The 26,945-nt window shown below is 35.6% G+C and overlaps 1 protein-coding gene across 4 annotated transcripts in view; it reads left to right on the top strand.

Annotated features, from left to right (window-relative positions):
• Nucleotides 1–26,945, top strand: part of GBE1 (1,4-alpha-glucan branching enzyme 1) — a 137,088-nt gene that overhangs the window by 79,036 nt on the left and 31,107 nt on the right. For all 4 annotated transcript variants that reach the window (XM_079314380.1, XM_079314381.1, XM_079314383.1 and 1 more), the window contains exons 8-12: nucleotides 5,471–5,586; nucleotides 6,292–6,419; nucleotides 10,723–10,821; nucleotides 13,259–13,369; nucleotides 16,034–16,205. In XM_079314380.1, the coding sequence (XP_079170506.1) occupies nucleotides 5,471–5,586; nucleotides 6,292–6,419; nucleotides 10,723–10,821; nucleotides 13,259–13,369; nucleotides 16,034–16,205 (626 nt within the window). The remainder of the gene's footprint in view (nucleotides 1–5,470; nucleotides 5,587–6,291; nucleotides 6,420–10,722; nucleotides 10,822–13,258; nucleotides 13,370–16,033; nucleotides 16,206–26,945) is intronic.

A 26,945-nucleotide genomic window follows, 5' to 3' on the forward strand; every position in this document is an offset into this window, starting at 1 on the left:
GGTGTCTTTTCAAAGCATCAATCAAATGTCTAAGCAATTGAAAATTGGGAAATTCTTGTTTCACCTTGCTGTATGGCACTGCTTTTTACCAACAGAGGAAGCAGAATTTTGAGGGGGAAAAAGTTAAAATACTCTCAGGAGCAGTTCAGAACTACTGGTTTTATATGAATAAACAATGTGCCTATTTCTAAGAAATCATTTTCCCAAAGTAATTACTGAGCATGAGTCTATAAGTCAAATAAATGCATTGTGCTATTATATTGTTTACAGCATGGGATCAGGATTAATGGTTCTAGAAGGGCTGTTGTCTGGTGTGGCATTCTCAAATTACAATTTTAACTAAAATGGAAAACCCTCTGCATCATCAAAGCTGCTGCTTTTGTTTGCTCTCAAAACAAAAAAGCTACATAATAACCAGTATTCTGCTTACTAGAATTTTTAAATAGAAAAGTGTAGCGCTATAGAATATAATGTGGATTGTGTATCATATATATTAGTGTTGTTATTTTTATATGTGTATATATATGTATCTGCACATGTACATACAAAGCCAAACTGCTTCTCTTATGAGAAATGGGAACTCAGACTATTTATTTTGGAGAAAAGAAGGTTCAGGTCAGACCTTATTGGTCTGTACAACTTTCTGTCAGGAGGGTGTAGTGTGGTGGGCTGGGTCTGTTTTCCATGGCAGGACAAGAGGACATGGCCTCAGGTTGTACCAGGGATATTTAGGTTATATATCATGAAAAATGCCTTCACTGGAAGGGTGAGCATGTGTGACAGGCTGCCCAGGGGGGTGGTGGAAGAGCCATCCCTGGCAATGTTAAAAATGTGTGGATGTGGCACACACAGGGACGTGGTTTGGCAGTGAACACCGTGCTGTTAATAGTTGTGCTCCATGATCTCAGGAGGTCTTGTTCAACCTAAACCACTCTACAGTTCTATATATCACACATATAAGATGTATATTTGTCTGAGGTTTATGAAGAATTGTTTTGCTCACAAAAAGGCACAGAAGTAGTTGTGCAGCCCTGCATCCAATTAATTTACCACTATTAACCTAAATGAAACCAATATGATATAGTTTGTGAAAGAACTTCAGATCTTTACTGAACAAATGCTTCAAAATTTGAAAACAGTCCTTTCACTTTGATTTCTCATGACATTTTCATAGTACTACTTAAATACTTGAGGACTTTCTTTCCTGAAGGCTGGCCTTTAAATTCTTAAATACTTTTGAGCTTTTTCATTTTAATGCAAGGAATGGAACGTTAAGACATAAGCAAAGATGTCTTCTGCCACAAGTATTGATAAAAGTATCCATTATTTTTAACTGTTAAAGAAAATTTTAAATCTTTCAGTAACTTATTTGATATAGTCTTAATTATGTAATATTATCAGCATTGTAATTATGCTGACATGCTTACTTGATGACCCCTTCTGCTCCCAGGCTATCATATGCCCCAGGTGGACAGGTCTTGTTTGTTGTCTGCACAGTCCATTTTGGAGACATAGTGCAGTTTGGATTGCCAAACAAAAGTTCTTTGGGTCTGTTAAAGACTTTATCATGTTCTGTTGGCTGATAGAGCTGAGTGTGTTGCTGAGGAATGCTGTTCAGAGCAATTGGAGTGCTGTGAGTCTGGTTTGTCCCTAGATTTATACAGGCATTGCCACCCTGCTTTGGCTTCTCAACCCCTCATGGCTAAAGAGGACTTGGGGTCTTGGCAATGATTTTATGTAGATGACAGAGGGAAATTAGTTGTGACAAATTAAGGAGGTTGAAATACAAAGGGGTTTATTGGTGCTCTTGTTTTCCAAACAGGGTAAGACTGGTTACCCTTTTGTATAACTTTAATCAAACAAAAATAACAGGGAAACTGCTCTGTGTTCATAAGCAATGGTGAAAAATTAACATCTCTGTATTAGATCTAGATTTTTAGGCCATAAAATAACTTGTACCAGATTCACTGAAAGTTGGCATTATAGTTAGCAATGTATTCATTAGATTGAATGCCAATTTCTTTGTTTAGCAATCTTTTGATTGCATTTAAGCCAGTCAGCTGTTGAAATGTTTGAGGTTAGTTTGAGAAATAATAATTTAGTAATTCAGGGCTGCTATGTCTTAAGTTAACTAAGCACTAAGAAAACAGGTATATTATCACAAAAGTCTAGATTCTAACTAGTTCAGCAGTTCTCCAGTACATAGTAGTAAATGTAGTTCCTGAAGGTCAACATTAATATGGTTCAAGAATTACATCTTCAAACATTAGACACAGCCAATATTATTTTTTGTCCGTAGTGACAAAATTAGCTGGTTTAAATGCATTTAAATATTTCATTTTCATAATGGACTGGAATTTAAAATGCTTATGGTGAATCATTATTTTGCTTTCTTTATTAGTATTGAGGAAAAAAACAAATGAGTATGTCTTGTAAGCAATTTCACAGGTTTTCTGCTGACCTAGTATAGGAAAATTGTTAAATTTCTCATCTCATGAAACCGGGTCATCTAGGTAGGTGTGCTCATTTCACTGCTTTTAATAAATGAGCTATGGGCTCCAAGGGTGAGGGGGAAAAATACTGCAATAATTCTTTGCAAAGACCTTCTTTGTTTTGCATGTCTGAGGGAATTCTGAATTACTTTGATTTCTTACACTGTAAATCACTCTGATCCTTAATGATGAACTGGCATAACATTCTTCTTGTCGATTATTCATACAATGAAAGAACTTTTGCAATTTTGTAATAAGCAAAAATGTGAGATTGTTATTATATAACTTAAGATATGGCTTTTTTTTCAGAAGACATTGCATTACTAATGAATGCTATCCTGTTCCATATCTGTCTGTAAAATACAAGAATGTACTCTTTTAGGAATGCTCCTGAATTACTGCTTCTTTGGTGGATGTGTCTCAATTATGCCTCTTCAGTTTTGCCCTCTTCTGCAAAGTTAATTGTTCTGTCAACTTCTATGTCTAATATTTCTGCTCCCATGAACAAATTGACTTGGATGAAAAAATGAACCTCTGTATGGTTTGTGTGATTTGCATGTCTCAAAAAATCTGTTATTCTGGCTCGTGTTTTGGAGCTGTGTAGTTTTCTCTCTGAAAGTCAATATGGCTGCTAGTACTTAATATACTTAAAAATTATCCTAGAGCTGTTTTTTTTCCAAGTTTAGACTAAAATCAGAGGTAATAGGATTATTTATTTATTTATTATCTTCTCTCCCATGTGCAATCAGATGCTTGGAAAACATCTGCTACTCCTACTCAGGTTTTTGATCTCATCAATTTTCTAAGTAATACTTTGGTGCAACAAATTCATCTTGTTTGTTCTTATTGTTGTCACTTTTTCATCTAAAAGTCATTGCAATTTATGTTTATACTGGTTCTCCATCTTTTCCCAAAGATCAATCTTCAGTGCCAATAATGGTGGAAAAAATTACATTTTTTTATCCATTTTTAGGCTTCTGCATATGTTTTATAAATGTGCAAGTCCTCTTCACCATCTAATGGACTTAAAAGTTATTTCTTCTTATTACAACTAGCTTGACTTCAAAGTCTGGATGGTGCTTGTGGTAATTAATGTCCTTTAAGATAATGCATTATCTTAATTCTGTGTGAGATACTATTTTTATTTGCTAAAATACTGTTCTTTTCTCATCGTATTTGGCTTGCAGGAAATAGCTTTCTGTGAATTTCATGCTGAGTCAGAAAAACATACAGCAAACATTTGCACAGAATTGCTTTTTCGTGACCAGTTTACCAGTTTGTAGGACTTTTGATACTCTTCTATCCTTTCAATATCAGAGCAATCTCAATTTTGTTGATTCTCTGCAAACCATCTCACCTGAGAAATAATAAATATATGGAAGGTTCTTCAGACAAGAGATTTTCCTAGTGTCGTGTTAACTTGTGAATTGGATGATTTGAAGCAGGGGAGTGTAGTAATGGAAGTTAAAAAAAAAAAAAATAAAGTCTTGTCATGTAATGCATGCCCAGGAAAGGTGTTGGACTGAGGGAATTCACATTCTCTAAATTTGGAGGTTTTGATTTGGTAATATTTCTATCTTTAGATGCACAAGTGTGTATCTCTGTGCAGTGCATACAAAAATAAGGAGAAATACTATAATTCTATGGATATAAATAAGAATTGGCTATTTAATGAGATCAGGAATTGACTTCACAGTGTGTCCATAGCCTCCCATCTTTTCTTGTAGTACTCAAGACTTAAAGCATCTTTATATGAAGATGACTTTGGAGGAAGGAAAGTGGTGACATTTGTTTTTCGAAATGGACTTTAATCCTTGTGTCATAATTTCTTCCTGACTTTACTGTTTGTGATTTCTACCCTATCCCTATCATGTGAATAGGTGAATTGTGGTGTGGTTTGTGCAATGTTGCCCTTGCTCAGCAGAGGGTGGCTGGAGAGACCCTGCCTGCTCCTGGGCTTTTCTCTGAACAGAAACTTGATAGGAAATGGGGGTGTAGCTCTGCTGTCTTGGGAAATTGGTTAGAGAGAAATGGTAGCATTGGCAAATATTGAAGATGTGGGGAAAATGAGTTTCACTACATCGTGTGTTGTTTGAGATGAGTGAGCTCTGTAGAGCTGTGGCTTGCAGGAGATGCACGTGAGGCTGTCAGAGAGGGCTGTGCCATGGAGGGTGCACAGTAGAAACAACATGTGGGTGACTTTGGAAGCTACAGAGACCAATACCCAGGGAGAAGAGGTGATGAATAGTATGACATTTGTTCCTGGCACTATTTTATTCCTTAATATCAAATTATTTTCATTAATGTTTCCACATACTTGTTCATTTTGGAGCCTCTTCTATTATATTTTGATTTCATCTCCATGCTTTGTGTATGTGTGTGTGTGTTATGCCCCATTCCTATTGTTCTGAATTTCAAAATATACCTCCTCAACTTCCCCTTGGTTTACTTTTCAAATGTGTAAAATTGCAACATAGTAGGTGATTTGGTATTCTACTGGTGACATGTGATTTGTCATTAATTGGGAAAGGCAGCTTTTCAACAGCAATTATTCTGAAAATTTTGTATAAACCCATAAAATCCTGGGAAGAAGATCTTGCCTATTAAAATTTTATTTCCTTTTCTATAACATCTTTTCCCACAGAGTGTAACCATCTTTAGAGAGGGAAAGGAAAATTACACCAGCAAGTATAGGTAGTAAAATATAATACATGTGTTCAGATACTACCCTGTTAGATATCTATGTAGATAGGTGACAGTTTTTACTAGCCTCCTATCTCTAGTCCTAAGATTTTGTGCAGTGAAAAGACAAAGACTTAAAGACAATTATTTTAGGGAAAGGTTAATAAAAAGCAGGGAAGAACTCATTAAAATAGTAAAATGTACAGTACAAGTACCACATATGCAAATGCAAAACATGGTATAAGGAACTCTAGTTGGTTTTTAAAGCTTAATAAATTATTCTCATGCTATTTCAGCTGGGAAGTCCTGAGATTCCTGCTGTCTAATTTGAGGATGTGGATTGAAGACTATCGCTTCGATGGATTCCGGTTCGATGGCGTCACGTCCATGTTGTATCACCACCATGGCATTGGTAAGATTGCTCAGCTCTGGCCTCAGCACTCCCAGGGCAGCTCTGGTGCTGTGGAAATAGTGCTGTGAAGTTCAATTCTTGGGGGAAAAATGGGTTTAGCATAGGAGCTAGAGGGGCTTATTGGTGGAGCTTGAAACTAGATGGGAAAGGGAAGCGACAAAACCAGGCTTGCTAATGATGTGCAATGGGGTGGCACACCCAGAACTTGAGGACAGAAGATCTTTCAATCTGCTCCACAAGGTGTCAACTACAACAAACCACACTGGAAGTGTTTCTGTACCAACAGAATGAGGAACAAACAAGAGGAGCTTGAAGCTTTAGCCTAGTCCCAGGGATTTTATGCCTTTGGCATAAGCAAAACCAGTGGGATGAGCCCTGTGGCTGGAGTGCCACAGTGGATGGCTGGATGGGACAATGCAGCTGGCACAAACAGGTTCAGAAACACCTAAAACACCTGGATAATAGAGGATGTGATTCTGGGGAATTAAGGCCAGGGGTTGGACTCAGTGATCCTAATGAGTCTTTTTCAGATCAGGATATTCTGTGAATGATCAAAAGATTTGCTAATTTTCTTGCTTTGTTGCTATGAGGATAGATGGAAAGTCATTAATAGGTTTTATGCTTATAAAATGAAATATTGTGTGAAATACCTCTGTTTTCTAAATAAAACTTGGCTGTGGCTTTTAAAACTTCTTGTTTTATTAGGCACAGGATTTAGTGGAGATTATAATGAGTATTTTGGCCTACATGTGGATGAAGATGCTTTGTGTTACCTGATGCTGGCCAATCACATGATTAATACCTTGCACCCAGAATGCATAACCATAGCAGAGGTAAGATCATTTTGCCATCCTCAGTAACATTAATATTGATTAGTTTGCTTTAGGATGTGAATTTCCTGTTAATTATCAAGTCACAGTTTGGGTACTCAAGCAGTGACATGAGCTGAAAAATATTAATTAGTGGACAGACTTTGCCTGGTGGGGAAAAACAACCTGAATATGAGCTCTGGGAATTTTCTCTGCATTAATAGATTATTAATTAATGTGGCAATTTCTTTTTCTTTTTTTTTCCTTCATCACCTTGAACTTTTAATGAGAATTGTTTTTATTAGTTTATTGCTTGTGCATGATAGCCATTTGTCAGTCGTGCTCTGTGGTACTAAAGATTAACAGCCCTAATGATGTTTTGCATATTTTGAATTATATTGGTATATCTGACAATTACCCTTCAAATTAAATGCAATAAACTTATAAATGTTGAATATATAGGCTAATTAGATTTATTATTAAGTTTCTCCAGATTTCTAAAGAAGTAAATAGACTATATTACTTGAGTTGATTGAGATCAATTTTTTTTGACTGAAAAATGTTTCTGGCACAGGGAACTTCTCAGAGTATGAAACAGCAGAGTATTCAAAATTTTATAAATATTCTCACTGATATTTTGTCTTTATGCAGAAGAAAAATAATTTAAACATTGAGGATTTTTTTCTGTTATTATGTTTAAATAATTCACTTTGCTTGAAAGAAAAAGTAGTCTGTATCTGATACCACTAGGGACTATATAGTTTTCTAATAAAAGGGTTTGTGATGCTTAAGAGTTCTCTATTTACCTTTGGTAAGCAAAATACTGCTTAACTTCATTTCTTCATTAGGGTGAAGTTTTCTATCATAGACAGCCACTGCTAAGAGCTAAATGTCAAAATGCCAAAACAGCATCTGTGGAATCCATTATTAGCTAACTTGAGGTGGTTTCTTTGAGCTGTAAGCTTATTTGAAATTAAATCAGTTAATTTTCTAGGTAGTCCTAGATTATAAGTATTCCTAGCAAAGAAATTCTGAGTTTAGTTGTCTTGTTTTACCTGGCCTAAGAGTTTGTGGGTTTTTTTTTTTAATAAGATGTATCTTCAGTTTCTCTTGCTTAAGTTGAGAGCTGCCTCTTTTTCAATATATAATTTTCTGCCTCGTGAAGTTGCTACATGAATCACAGAATTGATCAATGTGCTTCATGGTTAAAGGAGAATTTCAGAAGGAGAAACTATTGACATAATTGAAAATTGCAAAAGGCAATGAAGAATGTCTGCTTGTCTATAGAATCAGTGCATGTGAGAAAAATGTTTTTCTTTGACCATAACTAATTGTAATATATTCCCTAATTAATGTAATTAATTGATGATTTTACAGTTTTTTAATATTCTGTATATTCATGTCTTAGTAATTGCTAATTTTTTAGGTGTTACAAAGTATATGCTTATTTTTCATTTTGGTCTTCTAATTAAAGCAGTGATTAAAGTTCTTTATAAAGGGAAGAAAATAATGTTAAGTAAAATAATGTCATGCCTTAAGTATTATAAACACAAACAGGCAAAGAAGCAGTGTGGTGTGGTTTCTGTTTTTATAAACAGCTCTTTTCAAACCTGGTTTGAACAAATGCTTTGAAATTTGAGATTTAATCATAGCATAATAAAATGGCCTGGGTTGGAAGGGACCTTGAACATGGATGGGGCACCCACAGCTTCTCTGGGCAACCTGTGCCAGGCCCTCACCACCCTCAATAAGAAATTTCTTCCTAATATTTAATTTACACCTATTCTCTTCCTACTTGTCCTATCAATACATATCCTAGCAAAAATGTCCTCTCCATCTTTCTTGTGAGCTCCTTTCAGGTACTGGAAGGCCACATTTAGGGTTTTATTCTCAGGCTGAGTAATCCCAGTTCTCTCAGCCTGTTCTCATAGCAGAGGTGCTCCATCCCTGGTCATCCTCATGGCTCTCCTCTGGGCTGGCTCCAGCAGGTCCCTGTCCTTGCTGTGCTGAGCCCAGAGCTGGATGCAGCCCTGCAGGTGGGGTCTCAGCAGAGGGGCAGAATCTCCTCTCTTTCTTCTTGCCCACTTTGGATACAGCCCAGATTTGCATTTCTGGGCTGCAGGAGCACACTGGCAGCTCATATCCAGCCTCTCACCCACCAGCACTCCCAAGTCCTTCTCCCAGGGCTGCTCTGCATCTTTCATACCCAGCCTGGATTAACAATGGAAGTTGCCCCAACCCAGGTGCGGCCCCTTGGACTTGTGTCTTGCTAAAACTTGTGGGACTCCCATGGGCCCACTTAAACTGGTTTCAACACAGGCATCAGTGAGAAATGTGATTTCTCTCTGAAGACAGCATACCTGGCCATTCCACTGTCAAAACCCCCAGAATTTTGACAGTGACACCAGCCATGGAGCAATGTATGAAGAGACTCAGTTCATCCATTTCTTTGATTGTTGCTGCCTGCCTTCAACTGGAGCTATAGAGGAAAACAGGGCTTCTGCCTCAGCTTCGCTTATGTACTGTCCCAAGGCCCTGAAGTCCTTTTTGATCCCCTTGGATCACATGTTGTCACTTCATTGCCCCCCGTGTGGAGGATCAGTAGTGGGTTGTAGTCTGAGAGCTGTACCAGGCTGGGAAGTTTCCTGGTAGAAGTACATTTGATAGAAGATCTACTAAACAAACTAATTATGATTCTATTTATTTTTTTATGTTCAGTTAAAATTTATAGACATGGATAAAAATGCTGTTAAATTGGTAATTTTACTTCCCAAAAATATGGTTTTCACTATTGTGATTAAAGTAGATGGGAGCTGCTTAACTCTCAAGACTTGGACCTTGCCTACAGACAGACATCAAAGCATCACAGAATTTTGTTGCCTATCATCATGTCATGTATAACCTAGATACCAACAGTCTGTGTCTATTCTTTCTGACTGATTTAGAAGAGTTACTGATTTTTAATCACATCTAAAAGTTTGTAAAGAATTTCCACGTCACTGTTTATTTTTTACAGGATGTGGAATGTGGATGCAATTTTCTTTGTGATGCAATGGCTGCTGACTGAAGGGGGATAATGTTCTCCTTTGGTCTCCTGGCTTTGCTGTTCACACAGCCTGGGATGTGCTGGCCATCCCTGCTGCCAGGCCAGGCTGCTGCCTTAAGCTCAGCTTGCTGCTGGCCCACAGCCCCAGCCCTTCCTCCCCAGCCTGGCTGGATGCAGGAGATGGTCCATCCCAGGGTCAGGAATAACTTGGTGACATTCCATGGTGACATTTCTGCTGATTGATTCCTCCAGCCAGTCCCTTTGGATGGCAGCCCTGCCTTCCACCCCTGGGATGCCATCCATGAGCTTCTTGATGATCTGGTTGAACTCCTCCCTGATGTCAGTGTCTGTATGTGTATAAGTGTGTGACTTGATATATAAATATCTTTTCCACTATTCCAGTGCAGCAATTGGATTGAAAACTGGATTGAATCCAGCAAATCAGAATGAGCTTCCTAATTAAGCCCTGGTTCTAGTCAGTATTAATTCCATAAATTCTCTAGTGTAGATACAGGAGGTGTTTGTTAATCCATAACCACTGTCAGTGAGAAGCCATTCCCCCACAAAAGTTAATAAAATTGAGTACTGATGGATATTTTTCAATTGTTGTAGACTTGCATTTTCTATTCAGATAGCTTTCTTTTTCTTTAGAAAAGAAAGCTTTGTGATAAAATTGCCTAACAACATGGTGAAACAAATATTTTGAGAACTTGGAATTACAAATTTAAGAATAGTCAGCATCCATATGAAACTGGAAAATTATGCAGTAAGAGCATGTCACTTTCCAGGGCTAGCTGGATTAATAGGTTTGGTTTTGGGAAAAGAATAGAGATTGTATTTTTCTTCCTTAGTGTACTTTATATTTAACTTTTTTTTATGCCATTCCTTATGCAAAATATCAATAAACAGAATGAAGGTTTAATTTGTCTTTTGTTGACTACTTTGTACTTTCTATTGATTACTCAGAGCTCAAGAGATCTAATTATTTCAAACTCTGCATCTACTGAGGTCTCTTCCCATTCAAATATCTACACTATTAAAATATTCTGAGGTAGAGTATTTGATGAGAAAAATCATAATCCTTTTCTTTGTAACTTTTGCATCCAAACAGCACATCTGGGTGTAGTAATAGCTGATTTAAATTTATACTTTTCTCCCTTATCCAGGTCAATCTGTGAAGCTGTTTATAGAGTGTATATCAGTATTACAGTATGGTGGAAAGCATGCAGTGATATTTGCAGTGCTGTGGAATGATGTTGTGGGGTGTTCTGTCTGTTCCAGGATGTTTCTGGAATGCCAGCTCTGTGTCGGCCTGTGGCAGAGGGAGGAGGAGGGTTTGATTATAGACTTGCCATGGCCATCCCAGATAAGTGGATACAGGTGAGAACTTCTTAAAAAATACATTCTACTCTTCAGAGTGGGGTGTTTCTCTGTCAGTGCAACACACAAACTCTTCTGAATCCTACTGACAAGTTTTGCTTTCTCTTGTGTTAATGTGCTATTGAAATAAATTCTGACAGGCTTGAGCACAGGTATTAGAGCTGAAATGAGAGCTGTCAGATGTTATGTACATTTCAGGTGAGGAAGTTAAGGAGTTGGGATTCACATTCCAGCTGATAATTGTTTTCTTCATACAATACACATAAGCTCAATGTCTTTGAAATGACCTGTATCTTGCAACAGCTGTAGAATGTTTAATCTATATTGAATGTAAACAGGAAGATAAAAAGTTAGCCATGTGCACATTAAATATATTAAAACAAACAAACAAAAAATCACTCCATAAACATTCAATAACCTCCTGACATGGGCCATAGAAATTGACATTGAATATATATAGACCTGAATGTTGAAGCAAAGTAAACCTAATTGAATTACACAAACACCTGCAGTTGATACAGGAGGGTTACAAAAAAGAATAATATGAATCTGTAAATATTAATGAAATCTGACTACAGTAAGGATTTATATCACCTTTTCCTTAATATATAGAATATCACAAGAAAATGCATCAAATACTAAATGATCTGAAAATGCTTCTACTCATGTTTTAGAGAACATTTTTCAGGTAGATAGAAGATTACACCCAAATCCTTTGGGCTGGCATGATGATCTGAAAACAATAAATGTTTTATATGACCACTATTGCTTCAATAAATATAGTGTGTAGCTCAGAATAATAATTAAAAAATTAGCATACTTTCAGCATATTTCAATTTTGTAACTAGGAGGTAGAGGGCCAATTGAAAAACAGATATCAAGTCACTTTTCAGAGGCTTTTTTTGTTCCTTACCACACTTTAGGGCAGGCAAGATGAGCAATTTCCTAGGTAAACAAAATGCAAGTGACCAAGTTTGTTACGTGGGGAAAAAAAACCAGACTGTAGAATTTTAGGAGTGCAAAAGATTTGCAATCTAATTTAGCAATCTCTGATGTGGTCTGCTTCATTTAATTTGCAATACTTGGATAGGAAACATAACTGTGCTGCAGTAAACTCTGTTCTTTAACTGGAGAAAATGTCAGTTTTCCAGCTTAAACTGGAAAAACTGACATTGGTTTGACATGGGACAGCATGGAACACTGATGGGATGTTGAGTGCAAATCAGTTATGGTTGGGATTGGAAAAGAGCTTAGAGTGATGTAGACAGGAAGTTTCTTGCCAAAGAAACTGCAAATAAGTGACCACAGTAGAGAACATGGAGTTAGAGAAAAAGATTATGCAAGAGTTTGTTACCACATTTCTTGAAGGGAAAAATAAAGCTGAGATGATTCGAAGGGAGAAGTTTTGATAAACAGTTAATCAGTTATCAAACTCTCCTATTATTATTCTCATTTCTCTCCAGTTTTTAAGTATATGCCTGTTAATAGGAAATCTTCTAGGCAATGTACTAGAGACAGTTTGGAAACTGAAGAATCTCCAAGAGATTCCATGAACTAATTCTGAGGAATCTGTAAAAGTAAGACAGATAAACTGTTTGTCACAGCAGTGGTTGTACTAGTTCAGATTCAAGACAGATGTAGTACATAACATGATGCTACATAGGGACCTCAATGTGTTCAGAGACAGACTTTATGGACCTAAAAGAATATATCAACAAGGAAAGGGGGAAAAAAAGACTGTTTAGGAGTATAGGGGCAGTTACAATTATAATGTTAAAGTGTGATATTGCCCATCTTGGTACTATTGCCTTTTTATCACTTTTATTTTTGTCTATGTATTTGTGTAAATGCATTTAAGTTGTAGTGTTCAATGGAGGTCTACAAAGTGGTGTAAAAAAAAGAGAACAAACTAACACTGAGATTGAGCTGGATTTAGCAAATGAAGGAAATAATGTGATATGAGGCAGAAAATTCCTATTAATGGGATTCAGTTTGAATTGCTAAAAATCAAGAGGTAGTACCAGACTGCCCAGTGGTTATGCTTTATTTGGAGCCTCTCATATAGCAGGGATACCTGATATTGTGAACCAGGTAGATCTGTGCCCACATAATTTTTCCTTGGTTTTGGATCAGTGCTCTCTTGCAAGACCTATCAATCATATTATCCACCAGAGGATTCACATAATAAATGGAAAAACCTGTTGTCTGTGCTTCCCCAGGGAGGTAGAAGAGAAACAAAGTATTCTAGGTATTATATTTATGTGATAAAATTGAAAATAATAAACCAACTCTTTGGATTATCAAAGAAAGCTCATCACTTCAAAACCTGGGATTGTGAGAATACAGTTCACAATCTACTGGAAATTCCTGTGCCAAGATAATGTTACATGTTTTCAATTAAAACAACTTTTCAGTGATCTTTCTTTTATTTCTGTAGATAATTAAGGAGCTGAAAGATGAAGACTGGAATATGGGCAATATTGTGCATACATTAACAAACAGGCGGTATGAAGAAAAATACATTGCTTATGCAGAGAGTCATGACCAGGTATTTTCAGCTGTTTGCTTGTTCAGAACCAAGAAAAAGTTCTTATTTAGGAGTTTGGCCTTTTTTTTGTTGGTCTTTTTTAATGAGGAAGGAGTTGAGTTTGATAGGAAGAATTTCAGAAATGTGTAGATTTTGACTAGTACTCATTTCTTGTACGGGTTTTTTTTTTTGTTTGTTTGTTTTGTTTGGGTTTTTTATTGTGGGTTTTTTTGTTTGTTTTGTTGTGTTTTTGTTGTTGTTGTTGTTTTTGTTTTGTTGTGTTTTATTTTAAGATCCTTCCTTTAAGTAAAAGAATCATCCCTGAAGTGCATGGGTAATATTGGCAGTTTTGTTTTGTTTTTGAACAAAAAGAAATTAGTTGTAGTTTCTTGTTTTGCCTGCCATAGGACATAGGGAGGTGTATAATCCATGCTTTTAAAAGTCCAGTTTCCATTAAGTAAACTGGAACACTACTTCTGATAAGCATAAACAATATGCCAATTTTAAGAAATTTGCTTGTGACTTCTTTTCACTTCATGAAAGTCTTTCCTCTCTGGAAGGTTTGAAAACACCCTCTTTTGAAATCTAAATGAAATATTCTGTAACAGTTTGGTTCAAAGCACAGCAATTGTAATGGTTGTGTGTATGGAAAAATGAAAAAGCAATGATGAGCTTGGATAGCACTCATCTCCCACAATCTTTTAAACCTTGTTTCTGAAGCGTCAAAAAACACATAATTTGGAAATTGCAAAATTAGCAACTTTAAATATTTTATTTTTAAAATGATGTTTTATTAAGTAACCTGTCTTTCCTCTATATGAGAGGTTGATATTCCATTTCCCTGTACTTTTTATGAAAAATGTCAACAGAAATGTCCAAAACAAGTCTATTTTATAATGTGTTTTATTTTATAATATATATACTATATATTCTATTTTATACTATATTTTAAAAAGAGAATTCTGAGTTTACCATTCATTGTATCCATTTTGTGTGCCTCTTTACATTCTAATCTCAGAGTCTGTTATAGTGTTCATTTAATGCATGCTCCTGATAAAGAACTTAAGAAATTACTTGGAAATTTATATTATTCTGTAAGCTGTTTTCATCAAAGCTGATTCTTCACCCTAAAGCACAACATATAACATTACTGTTGCCTTTATTTTATTTCATGTTGATTTTTACTAATTGAGTTGTTCTCCATATCACATATGACTGTTGCCAGTCAGAATATAAGGCCTTGTGCTGTAAAAAAAGCAGATGCAATCCTGGAATTATTATGAGTGGAATAGAGCAAAAAGCACAATCAGCATGCCACTGCAGTCTTTCCTGGTTTGTGTGCATCTTCAATGTTAGAGACAGGTTTGGTCCTGTATACTTAAAGGATATACAGCATAATGCAGTGGAGAGAAATAGCAGGTGTGGATTGATTTTCATAAGAAAAAAAACACTGAACAGAATAAGATTCTTTGGGGTAGTAAAGAGATCATTGAAGGGGGAAATATATCCATTTATAAAATCATAGCTGCCTCAGAAAACATGAATAGGGAAACACTCAGCTGCTCTTCCAATGGAAAGATTAGGGGATATTAAATGGAACTAACAAATGCCACATTCTGAGTCCAGAAAATAGTTGTTCATTGCAGTCTTCAGTCTTGTCATTGTCACATGTTTGTTTTTTATTCCTTTAAATAGACTGTTTTTTACTTAAGGGAATAATCTATATATGCTGCTATATTGTCAGCTGGAAAATGAAAGGATGATGGTGCTTTTGAGCTAGACCTGTTTACAATTTATTTGAATCTCTGGATTTTAGTAAGTTTTTGTTCAAGAGTATAAAACAAGAATTAGGCTAATTGAACAAAAATCAGCTATTTAAATATAAATACTCCAAATTTTTGCCACTACCTGCCTTATAATGTATGGAATAGCATTTGTGTCCTTTCTCAAGTAGCAGTGAGCACTAGCAAGTTAGTAATTCAGATTTTTCTTTTGTGTGGAATCACAGAAAACCAATCACATTCTTGATTGCATATAAGTGAATGCTTCATACTCACTCTGCATGTCTGAACCAGAGTTTTGTTTATACCCATTTATTTTTACATTCCAAGAACTTTTACTTATATGTTTGCTTTCCTATTTTCTCTGTTTCCTATAACAATTCCAAGTGATGGGTCAGTTCTGACTTATTGAGTTGATGCTGATATTTTGTGTTTGATATCTGTAGGTGAAAAAGTTCTTAGAAATAGTTCTGCAGTTTGAACCTAGTAGGTGAAATGTAGGACCAGGGGTTAGACAGCTGCTAATCTGTTATCCAATACACTCAGTCTCATCAGCCCAGGAGTCCCAGTAACAATGGGGAGGGTTGCAAGGGAAAAACAGACAATTGAGCCTGACATCCAGTCCAGGCTCAGCTCATGGACAGCCCTGCCTCAGTTTTTGGAGGCAGACCAGATCTATATTGCACATCACACAGTGCACAGATGCAGTAATCAAATGTAGGGTCACCATGACCTGATGATTATTGGCTGTGGCAGGATGTTTCCTTCAGGAGCAGGGACTGAGCCATATCCTTGGCTCCTCAATGATCTTGCAACAGATCACCTCTTTTAAAAAACCTCAGAACTTAGAAACACTTCTATTGCACCCAAGTGTTTCCTTCAGTGTCTTTTTGAACTGTTCTAGGCACTGGTTGGGGATAAGACACTGGCCTTTCACCTGATGGATGCAGAGATGTACACAAACATGAGTGTGCTCATGCCTCTGACACCAGTTATTGATCGTGGGATACAGCTTCATAAAATGATTCGTCTCATTACTCATGCACTTGGAGGAGAGAGCTATCTGAACTTCATGGGTAAGTAATCTGAGGAGAAAGTCTCTCATTTTCTCATCTACAGAATGTGTGGCAGGGAAATAAAATGATCTGACATCATCTTATTTCCACAGTATTTATCACAGTGCTGAAATTTGGAGCATAAATGCTTTTATAGATTTATTACAAAAGGTAATATGCGTTGTTTTTCTGTCTGTAAGATGATGTATGTATGATAAGACAAGAAAATAAAATCAAGGTGGTTTCTAACTGTAAGAGAAATAACCTTTGCAACTCAAACTAGTATTTTAATTGTTGTTCTGCAAGTTTATCAGGTGGTGAGTTGTAGCTCATGCAGCTGAGTTGTATTTCATCGCTATTCTTTTACTCTCTTACATTTTTTTAAGTTAACAATGAATTTGCTGTAGATAGCTCTGTTCTTATTTCAGTTATTAATTGTCAGGAAGTAGTCTGGAATCAGTTGACCTATTTCATTGCTTCTTAGTGCTTAATGAGGTAGGCAAGGACAAATCACAGGCACAGGAGGCACATTCTGCTATCAAAGCACAGAAATTGTAAGATTTAGTAGTACTTTCTTCTGGTTCATAGACTGTAAAATAAAACTGTTGAGTTACTTCCTAAGCACTTGCTTAGGAAGTTCAACTGTTAGTCTAATTAAATCAGCAATGACTACAGTTTCATGTTGTCTTCTTAAAAGTTGAATATTCTTAGCTTCATCCAAAATTCCAAAGCTATTTATGCTGTTTGTTCTTTGCCACATTCATTCATTTAATTTCTTTGCAAAATAGCTCTTTACCGTAAAAATTTTGTAATGTAGTCTGACAGGTTCTGTATAGCATTTCTGACAGTATCATGGGGAACAAAAAAGCTGAAATCTGTTACAAAATCACCATCAATTTTCTGATGATGTAACATTTGAAAATTACAGAAATTTTAGCTTAGTATTTCCTTCTACTTTTGTGGTTAAATGTTTTGTTATATAAAGTTTAATGGGACTGTTGTATCTGTATTGTCCTTCTTCCACAATGGTGTATTTAACATCATACTTTCTGATTAAAACCTGGAGAACATAAGACAATGGTGACACTGGATTTAAGTTTGCCTGTACTGGTACATACTTTCTTTCTTTGTATTAGTGGAAAACTCAGGAAATACTGTGTTGATTTTCTTAGAAATAATTGAAGCAATTTCAGTACAGAGCAAACTAATTTACTATATGCAGTACTAGTAAAACTATTATAAAACTATTATTTCCAATCAAATGCAGGGATTTTGTTGTTTTGGTTTTTTTTTCCCAAGAGTGAAGAAGTTTTAATGAAATAAATATTCATGAAGTGTGCAATCATGCACCAAAAAAATGTGCAAAGTATGAGGTGTATGCTTCCATTCAAACTAGTGATACTACAATAGTTAAGGAAACAGGTGTTTACTAAATACTCCATCTAAACTGCAGGTGTCTTGGCCCCAGATTGACTTAGTAAGATTAGAAATATAATCAGTAATGCAATGTGGCATGTTAAATCCTGTGTGTCAATGCTGGCTGATTGAGCAATTAATATTGGGTATCTCTGAGTACTGCAAATGGCTCAGTAACTACATTATGGTTTGCTATATGTAAAAGGTGAAAAGATTGTAATAACTTTTGGAGGAGAAAATAAATTCTGAATATAAATTCAGAATGCTGGCAATCCTGTGGACTTAAAATGCATGTTGCAACATGCTATCTAATTAAGCAAATGCAGTGACAAATGAGTTCTTCAACTTGCACATTTGTGTGAATGCCAAAAGTAAGAAAGAGGAGTGGGGGAAGGAGTGGAAATCTTTCACAACACCTGGAAAAAACATTCCAGGTGCTTCTGTGCTTCCCAAAGTCCTTCTATTAAAAATCTTGTATTTTCTGTCTCTGAAAACCCAGCAAAGAAGCACCCTGCTTTCTGAATGCTTTGCACACCTTAAGGAAATACCAACCTCATCTAAAAAAATGTTGTGTCAGGAGTGGAAATCTGCATTCTCATATATATCCTGGAATTTCTCTGGGAAGATCTGGAATAGTATTTAATGACACATGTGTTGCAGAATTGTTTGGACTCCATACATGCAGCAGATTCCTGTTGACCAAAGTTGTGCATCAAGCACTGGTTGTGGCTTTCTCTCATCTTTCTCATGTTTCACACTGGATGGTTCTCTGTCCTTATCTCTGAGAAACCACTGCAAATATCCTGAAAGCTATTATTCTTATTTTTCAGGTTTCTAGGTGTTTAATTTTCACTGGAGGCTTTTATGTTTCTTCCTGCTTGCTTATATCCCAGTATTGGCAATGAGTGTTGTATGCAAACTTAAATGTGAATAGGAAAGTTCTGTCATTTCAGTAAATTGATTCCCTTGTAACCAAAACCTTTGGGAGTATTCTTTCCTCCAGTCTGTGTTTTGGTTTTATGTGCAGCTTTTCAGATGATCTCTTGGGCTTCATGTGTGCATCTGGCATGGAAGATTTAACCTAGGAAGGGAAAAAACTCCATATGCTTGGCTGAAATTGAGAATAACAATGATAAATGTCCTGCAGCAGTGAATGCACTCTCTGGAAGGCCAGTTTTTTTTTTTTTTTAAGTGATAGTAAATAGTAGCAATTGTTTTAAAACTTTTTCTGTGTCTAAATTCTCTTCTTTTAGAACTGGTAGAGAGTAACAATCCCAATATAGCTGCAGATTGTGCAATCCACCTCCTGTTTTAGACAGATTTTAATACTGAGACAGGCAGGTTACAAGTCAGAAGTTCTCAAAGAATTTTTGGAAGTCACAAAAATTTCAAGTTCTTCTGTACAATGCTTTAGTTAGGACCACATGTGCTTCTTAAGGGGTTTCTTTCTTCATTAATTTTCTATGGAGGCCTTGACATAGACAGTGCACATTTGAATGTCTGAACTTTAATGACATTTATAGGCTCAAGCAGTTATAATGTATATATTTTCAATAGTGAAAGTAGTCTATTTAGTTCTAATAAGAAAAAAACTCTCTTCCTACTCAAGTATTTTTGTTTGTAGTTATATGCATATTGAAATACCATACCCATCTAATTAGCTTAAAACCAGAAAATTATTTGCAAAATTATTTAGATAATAGATCTCTGCCCTAGCTAATATCAGGATTTGAAAACAAATCCAAAATAAAAGACTTTATCTGACTAAAATTCTTAATTATCAATTTTAGTCCTGTACAAAATAACAAAAGATCTCCAGACTGGGCAGAAATCCTCAACACTAAACAAGGACTAATAGAAGTTATTTTAAGGTTACTAGAGTATTACAGGAATCGTCGGATCTCAGCTTGAAAATAAAGCAACCACTGTTGTTACCCAGCAAAGTGCAACTTCAGTATAAACACTCACACACGTTTCCTGAAAATAATACTTGAACCACCACTACAAAATTGTTCTGTCTCTATATCCTTGAATTTTCTTTTTGCTTTATTTTATATTCTGTCCCTGAAGACAAGCTGTAGACAATGGTAATTGTCATTCTTTAAATGTTCCTTTTGCATTTTCTTGTTCATTGCATGTGCCCTGCACTTAGGGAAACAGGACATGTAAAAAAGCTGTGCCAGTTCTTCAGTGGACTTGTTTCCATGGTCTCTCCTTATCTTGCAAGATACATCTGTGTGTCTAGATTTAGACAAGCAAGGGTAGTTGTTTTAGTGCCCCAAATATGCATACCCAAAGGGCCTTAAATATAATTTTGGGTCCTTGAAAACCTTCATAGCAGAAGCACTTACTGTTTTATGTCACTGTTGGGTCTTGCTTTTCATCTTGCTAACAATAATTTCCTTGGCTCTTTTTTTTTTTTTTTTTTTTTTTTTTTTTTTTTTTTTTTTTTTTTTGAAATTGGCTTAAACTCAAATCTATTGATTTAAATGGAGTTTAGTTCCTATATGAACCTCTAGCACTATTTTTCATGACTCTTCCCTAGTAAAACAAGTCTTGATTAAGACTCCAGAGACCAAGTTTGACTCCCTGAAAAACAACTTTTGAGACTGTAGGAAGTTAGGAAGTTATTTGGAGTAACTAGACCATATTTTGCAATCATGGGCATTGACTGATGTTATGTTTGGGTTGAAATTTGCCTGTTTCATGATAATCGAATTTTTCTGTTAAGTTTCCTCTTTCTCACTTGTTAGATAATTTACACAGCAGTTTTATCCACCTTCTCTAGTTTTAAGGGTTTTTTGCATGCACCAAAAGAGTTTCTCATGGTAAGATCTTGTTTTTCTTTGCCCTTAAAAGTAAAATGCTATGTATCATCTATTCCTCTGAGTATTTTAGAGAGAGAAACTTGGGGTTTTTTTTCTTTTCTTTATTTACTTCTACACTAAGTAATTTTATAACAGCAGGCCCTTGAAAAAATATTGGCAAACAAGAAAATAAATGGTACAAAACCTGTATCAGTAGCACCAATATCAGTGTGAGAAAGGCGTGTGCCATTTTCTTTAATAATATTAATAAAAAAACCTGAAATAAAATGATGCAGCATAACAGACAATATAAATAGAATGTTACTTTGAACAAAATCTGAACTATTTTTATTGCTGCCTATTCTAGATGAAAAAGGAATTGTATCAAGAACAAGGATATCTAGCTTAAACTAAACACAGTTTTATTCTCTTTGGCATGCTGCATTTTTACACTTTTTTCTGTTCATTGTCTTATACTTCTTACATCTGTGCACTGGTTACAGTGTGACTTTTTTGACCAACATCTAAAGAGTGGCCTTGGGAGAGCATATGCTCTTCAAAGTCCCTCATTTCATTCAACTCCTCTGGATAAGCAGCCTTGGAGTGCTCACTTGGTACAGATTGCAGTTTTAGGAGAGGTAGTTTGAAGTCATGCTTCTTAATATGATTGCCTAAGATGGATAGAAAATGTGCTGCCAGTTCCAACAGGTGCTTTAATTCCATGGCAGCCTGACAGAAGACAATTATGTTCACTTTAAAGTAGAAAAGAAGGGTGTAATCTGAAATCTCACCTACAGTTTCTGAGAGACTTAGTGATAGACACCTACAAGTTTGTTGCATAATATCCCATATGCAGCCCCACTCACAACTTGGCAGTGACAGTGGGAAGAATCCAAATTTATATATTAGTATTCATAAATCACTTTGACAGTCTCTTCTGCAAGGTCTAGAGGTACAAACTGTTTGTGTTTATTAATTTAGTTGATTGAAGCAAGCTTCATTTCTACACTTGCTCAAAACACATTAGAGTGTCTGGGAGACAAACAAAGAGAGACTGTCTCATAATTCAAAACTAAATCACACACAGACCTTCTTATCCCACCTCTCCACAAATTAAGTATGTCCAAATATTAGCAATCTGTTGTGTGGGTTGATTGTACATCCTCCTTGAAAGTGTAGGGAATAAGGCACTATGCCTTTGTGTATGTTCTTTAAATATATAAATAAAACTGTTGATGGCAGCAAACTATATGTGGTGGTGCATCCATGTCCACATATGATCTTTCAAGGCAGAAACCTTGGAACAAAAACCTTGGAACAAAAACCTTCACAGTCAGCAGCATCCTCAGAACTGTTTGAGAACCAGCAGTTGCTGCAGCTGTGATCATTGGGTGAAATCCAGGTAGGATTTTCCAGGATTGTAGAGGGAATAGTTTTCATCGAGTGCACGAGTGGCACTTTGTTTTTCCCAGAGTAATGTTGATATTTCCTGTTTTTACCCACATCTGCTGGGTATTGGCTATGGCTGCATTGCTAATGGAGAAGATTTCTGATTTATCAAGACATTGACATTGTACATCAGTTACAAAGTGTTCTTGGTTTTTTGTTTTTTTTTTAAGGATGGGACTATTATTTTTAAAATGTTATTTGTTTTATTTATCATTATACTTAATAGCATAATTTAACCATGGGATACTGTTGTTGAAACTTTTTCTAGTGTCTCAGGCTTTGTTCCTAGGGCTCCATCTGTTGTCTTGCATATTGTATGATTTGTACAGTTCAGACTTCTGACATCTCCACTGTCAATGTGTGAGTGCATGCAGCCTTGTCTGCTAAGGTAATGTGATGTGAGGGTTTGCTAAAGAATGATGAATGAAGCTGTAAAATAAATCTCTAAGTTGTTAGTTATAAAAGTTCTGTTTCTGTTTGTATGACAGCCTTCATTTTTGGCTTCTTTTTGTTGCTTTATTTGTTGTTGTTTTGAAGAACACAGAAATAGGCCTCTATATATTACAATTTTATATAACTCTACACTATATATTATAACTGTACTATGTGCTGTAACTTTCAGCATAGCTTTATAGAGGAATTTCTCTTTTCAGTTGTTCAAAAATGTAATATATTATAGAAATTATGACAAACTCATATCATTATGAAAAGCTTTATTCACAACTAGATTTCTGACTCTATAGGACATGGCTGTAATTCTCCCTGTCATAGTTGTTGCTTGTTAAGATTCAGAATTTCTTTACAATAAATTATGATTAAACTATTTACACATGACATTGATTAGTTTTACTTAATTGTCATTTTTGGAAAAAAGTAATTAAAGATAGATTCAAAGACTAAATTTTTTTTTTTTTTTTGCATTCTTTTGACTTTGAGTTCAAATAAGTTTAAAATCAACAGATTTTCCTCACTTTAAGATTTTATTGCTTCCTTAATTCAGAATGTAAGCACTGTAGTAAAAGCTCTGTCTTAAAAATACGTCTTAAGTTTCTTGGAATTTGTGCATATAAACAGACAGTTTGTACATTAAATTTTTTTTAGATTAAGCATTGTCCAAAATTAAGATTTGTGTAAGAGACAGAATATTTTTGCCTGCTAGTATGAAACTATGCTAAATTTTTTAAAAATTGATAATATATATAAATTTTTTTATATCTGCATATGCAGATTTATCTATATGTGTGTAAACATTTCTTTGTGTGTGATTCATTGTTTAAGCAATTAAAAGCCATCTTACACTTCCTTTGCTCTGGTTAACTTTGGTTCAAACAAAATGCTTTGAATATCTTCTGTTTATATAAATTTGAAGTGCTTTAAACTTACATATTACAGTGGCTTTAAAAATTTCAAAAGCTTTAAAAATTTAAAAAGCTTGTTTCAATCTATGAAGAATTTAATAATCTTTAGTGCTTCAAAAGAGCCTTTACATTGTAAGGTGTGTAAAATGCCTTCTTGAGATGATTGTGCTCAGACTTCTGCTTCTCCTGTTGTGTGTCCCTGGTTAAAAGACACAATGCAAAACTGAAAGGAAATGAAAAATATTTTCAGATTTTCAAGTAAAAATTGAGTTGATCTATAAATAAAAATGAAGCTCAGTATTCAGATCTCCATTATAATTTACCTTTTTGAGGCAGTAGACTTTGGGGAGGGGTGGGAGGGGCTATCTTTGTTGTACCTTCTTCAATAAGTTCATGTAATAAGAATTTTCACTCAGAGCTTGGCCTCTGCCATGTCACAGAACTGGTGAACAAAGTAAAGATTCACCATTCTTGAGTTGATCAGTGTCACTAATGAAATGTTTGCAGCAGGAGGTCACTCATTTCCTTGATGCCAGGTGTCTGCAGAGGTGGTCTGCCTGATAAAAACTAAATCTGTGCAGGAACTTTATGTTCTAAGAGCAGGAAAAAAGAGAAACATGCCCATTCAGGCAGGGGTAAATATGATGTGGATGTTAAAGCTTTTGTCTTTTATCCCTACTGCTCACTGTGCTACATGCAATTTTGATGCTGATAATTTATCAGTACTTAAGTTGCTTCTTTCTGAAACCACACTCAGCTGTGTTTTACTTTTTACATTCTGTCTGTACTCACTAGTGTGGAAAGGGCTGAGAGAAAACTATTTTCTCTAAAGACATCTACCAAAGAGCAAAGCATTTCTTCCAGATTGTACTTTGTAGGTTGGCTTTTAAAGAGGTAGAGAAAGGTGGTCCAAATTAAGTAATTTAGCAACATCAGGCTCTGGTGAGCTGGTGTGGGAGCTTGCAGAGGGGTCTGTTCATCACAAGGCTGCCTTTGGTGACACATTGCTCTTTCTCAGGCTGGTTTCTCTAGGCAATGCAGAGCCACATAGATTTAAACCCCCTGTGTTACTCAGTAAGGAATTGTTGGTTTGAGACATGACTGCATGGGTGATGTTTTGTATTTGTAAAGTCTGAATAGTCTTGGGCATGTATTCCAGTTTGGATTGTAAAGCAGTTGTAATTTGAAATGAATTCATCTCAGTAGTGTCATTAGTTCCCCAGATCAATGCAGCTTATACTTTGTGATGATATTAGAATTTAAAAAAAAAAACAAAAAACCACATCTTTATGGGTTCAAGAGCTTATTTTCACAAGATGTTTTTATCTTTGTCCTAATTTTTCAAGGCCATCAATCCAACACACACAGAGGAATTTTCTAGAATAAGAATTTGAACAACATTGTATTTAAATTTGCATTGATTTTCAAGAGACAAGGTATTTTCTATTTTTCCTAAGAACTTCAGAGCAAAGCATATTAATAGGATGAGAACATCTTTTATAAATGTTGATATATTCTTTCTCAGGTGTCTTTTGAGATCTTTTCAATTTGAAATTCTGTAGAATTTTAGGATGTTCAGGTTCTAAAACAGTTTGGTCAGAGCCCCATCCAACCTGGCCTTGGACAATTCAAGGGATGGAGCATCCACAACTTCTCTGGGCAACTTCTTCATTGTCTCACCACTGACACTGCAAAAAAATTTCTTACTACTGTCTGATGTAAAGACCAGTGGAATTTATAGTGGAGTAATAGTTTTTAAGGGGGATTGTTTTGGGGTTTTTGTTAGATTTGTTGTCTTTTCCAAATAGTACAGATACTTTTTGAGTTGGGATGCCTTGTTGAATATAAACCACTACTTCTGTCTTAATGTACTACATAGAAGTGCAGGGCAGGATGAGTAAGAGGACAAGTGATCAATGTCTCAAGGAGAACAGGATGATTCACAAAGCCAAAAGTACTAGTGAAGTCTTTTTACAGCCAGAGGCTTAGAACTTATACTCAGCTGGGATAAGTATTCACATCTTTTTGTGAAATTCAGAGCAAGTCCTGCAAGCAAAGTATTTTCACAGAATATCTTCTCAAGTGGCATTTCTACAGAGATTATTTAAAAGCAATCCAGTAATCCACTCACTCTTGATTTAAGAGTCAATCTGTAGACTGTGAAACAGCTCCCTGAAGCCTCTCATATTTATTTTTTTCAATCCTGCTAACTGTTAATACAAAATACTGCAGGAAAGCCTGGATCATCTGGCTGATTGTATTATAGGTCAATTCTTTGTGCAGCTTAAGCTCACAACCTTTATCTTAATAATGGAGAAGTGTATGGTCTTATTTCAAAGTATTAATGGAGGAAAAAAAGATATCTAATGGAAAACATTAACCTGTGTTAACATGCACTGTTGGATTGGCAGCATGCTTTTCCACCATTTATCTTGAGCTCCTAAAAAGCAAACAGAAAATTTGGTTCAAGCTGAGCTGTTGTTTGTTTATTTTCATGATTTGTTATTTATTGTAGTTCCTAGTGGCTGCCACCATTTTCAGCAAGTCATGAATTGTGCATAATATTGCTTGAAGGGAAAAGTGCAGAAGTCTGAATATGGGTGGACTTCCATAACTCACATTTTTCTTTCATCTAAGCTAACACAGTCCAAGTGCTAGTTATATATAGATACCAAAATACTATGTGAATGTATATTCTGTTATCCATAAGTCTTGACTTGTGTTACTATGCTTTTTTCCTCCCTAATTTTTAGCTGTACTTAAACAGCTTTTATGTATTTCTTCTTGAATATGTGAATAGCTAGTTCTTCAAAATTCTTTATTTTTCAATACATTTTGTTTAGCCTGGGGAAAAGGAGGCTCAGAAGTGACCTTATCACTCTCTATAACCACCTGAGAGGAGGTTGTAGCCAGGTAAGGGTTGGTCTCTTCTGCCAGATAACAAGTGATAGGATAAGAAGAAATGCTGTCAAGTTATGCCAGTGAAAATTTAGATTGAGTATTAAGAAATTTCTTTACTGAAAGAGTGGTCAGATGCTGTAACAGGCTGCACAGGGAAGTGGTGGAGTCACCATCCCTGGAAGTGTTTATCACATGTGGCTCTTGGGAATGTGGTTTAGTGGTGGACTTTGCAGACAGTGATTCTATGATTCTATTTGCATAATGATTCTGTGACTATTCAAAGCCCACAGGCTGATAAGCATGCCAAAATATTGGCATGTTAATTTCAATAGATGTAAAGAAAACTTGCCTTATTTGTGCAGATTTTCTCAATAAGTGAAATTTATTGTTCTGTTAGGAGAGAAGGGCAAAAAGGAAACAGAAAGAAAAAAAATCAATATTGCACTAGACTTGTTACCGTTCTGTGACTAGTCTTAAAAATATAGTAAGCTAATTATTAATATTCTACTTTGCTACTTACAGCTTGGAAAGATGTGTCCTAATTAAATATGAAGCAGGGAGTATCTTCATTTAAAATAGTTTTCATTTTGTGGAATTCAGCCTAGACATAATTGAAGTTTTCAGAGAAATTGTCAAAGTCCCTTTTTGTATTTGCTAGTTGCTTTTATGTTTGTAAGCAGCAAAGACTGTGGTTTTAGTTTATTTCCTACATGGAAAGCTATTTCTTGTTTTGTACACTTCACATAAGATTACAGAACTAAATCCATTACTTACCTTTGGAAACTGAAATACAGGAAGAGGCTTGTAGAAATTTATAAAATTTGTCTTAA

This window comes from Erithacus rubecula (genome assembly GCF_903797595.1).
Source record: "Erithacus rubecula genome assembly, chromosome: 1".
Taxonomy (NCBI): domain Eukaryota; kingdom Metazoa; phylum Chordata; class Aves; order Passeriformes; family Muscicapidae; genus Erithacus; species Erithacus rubecula.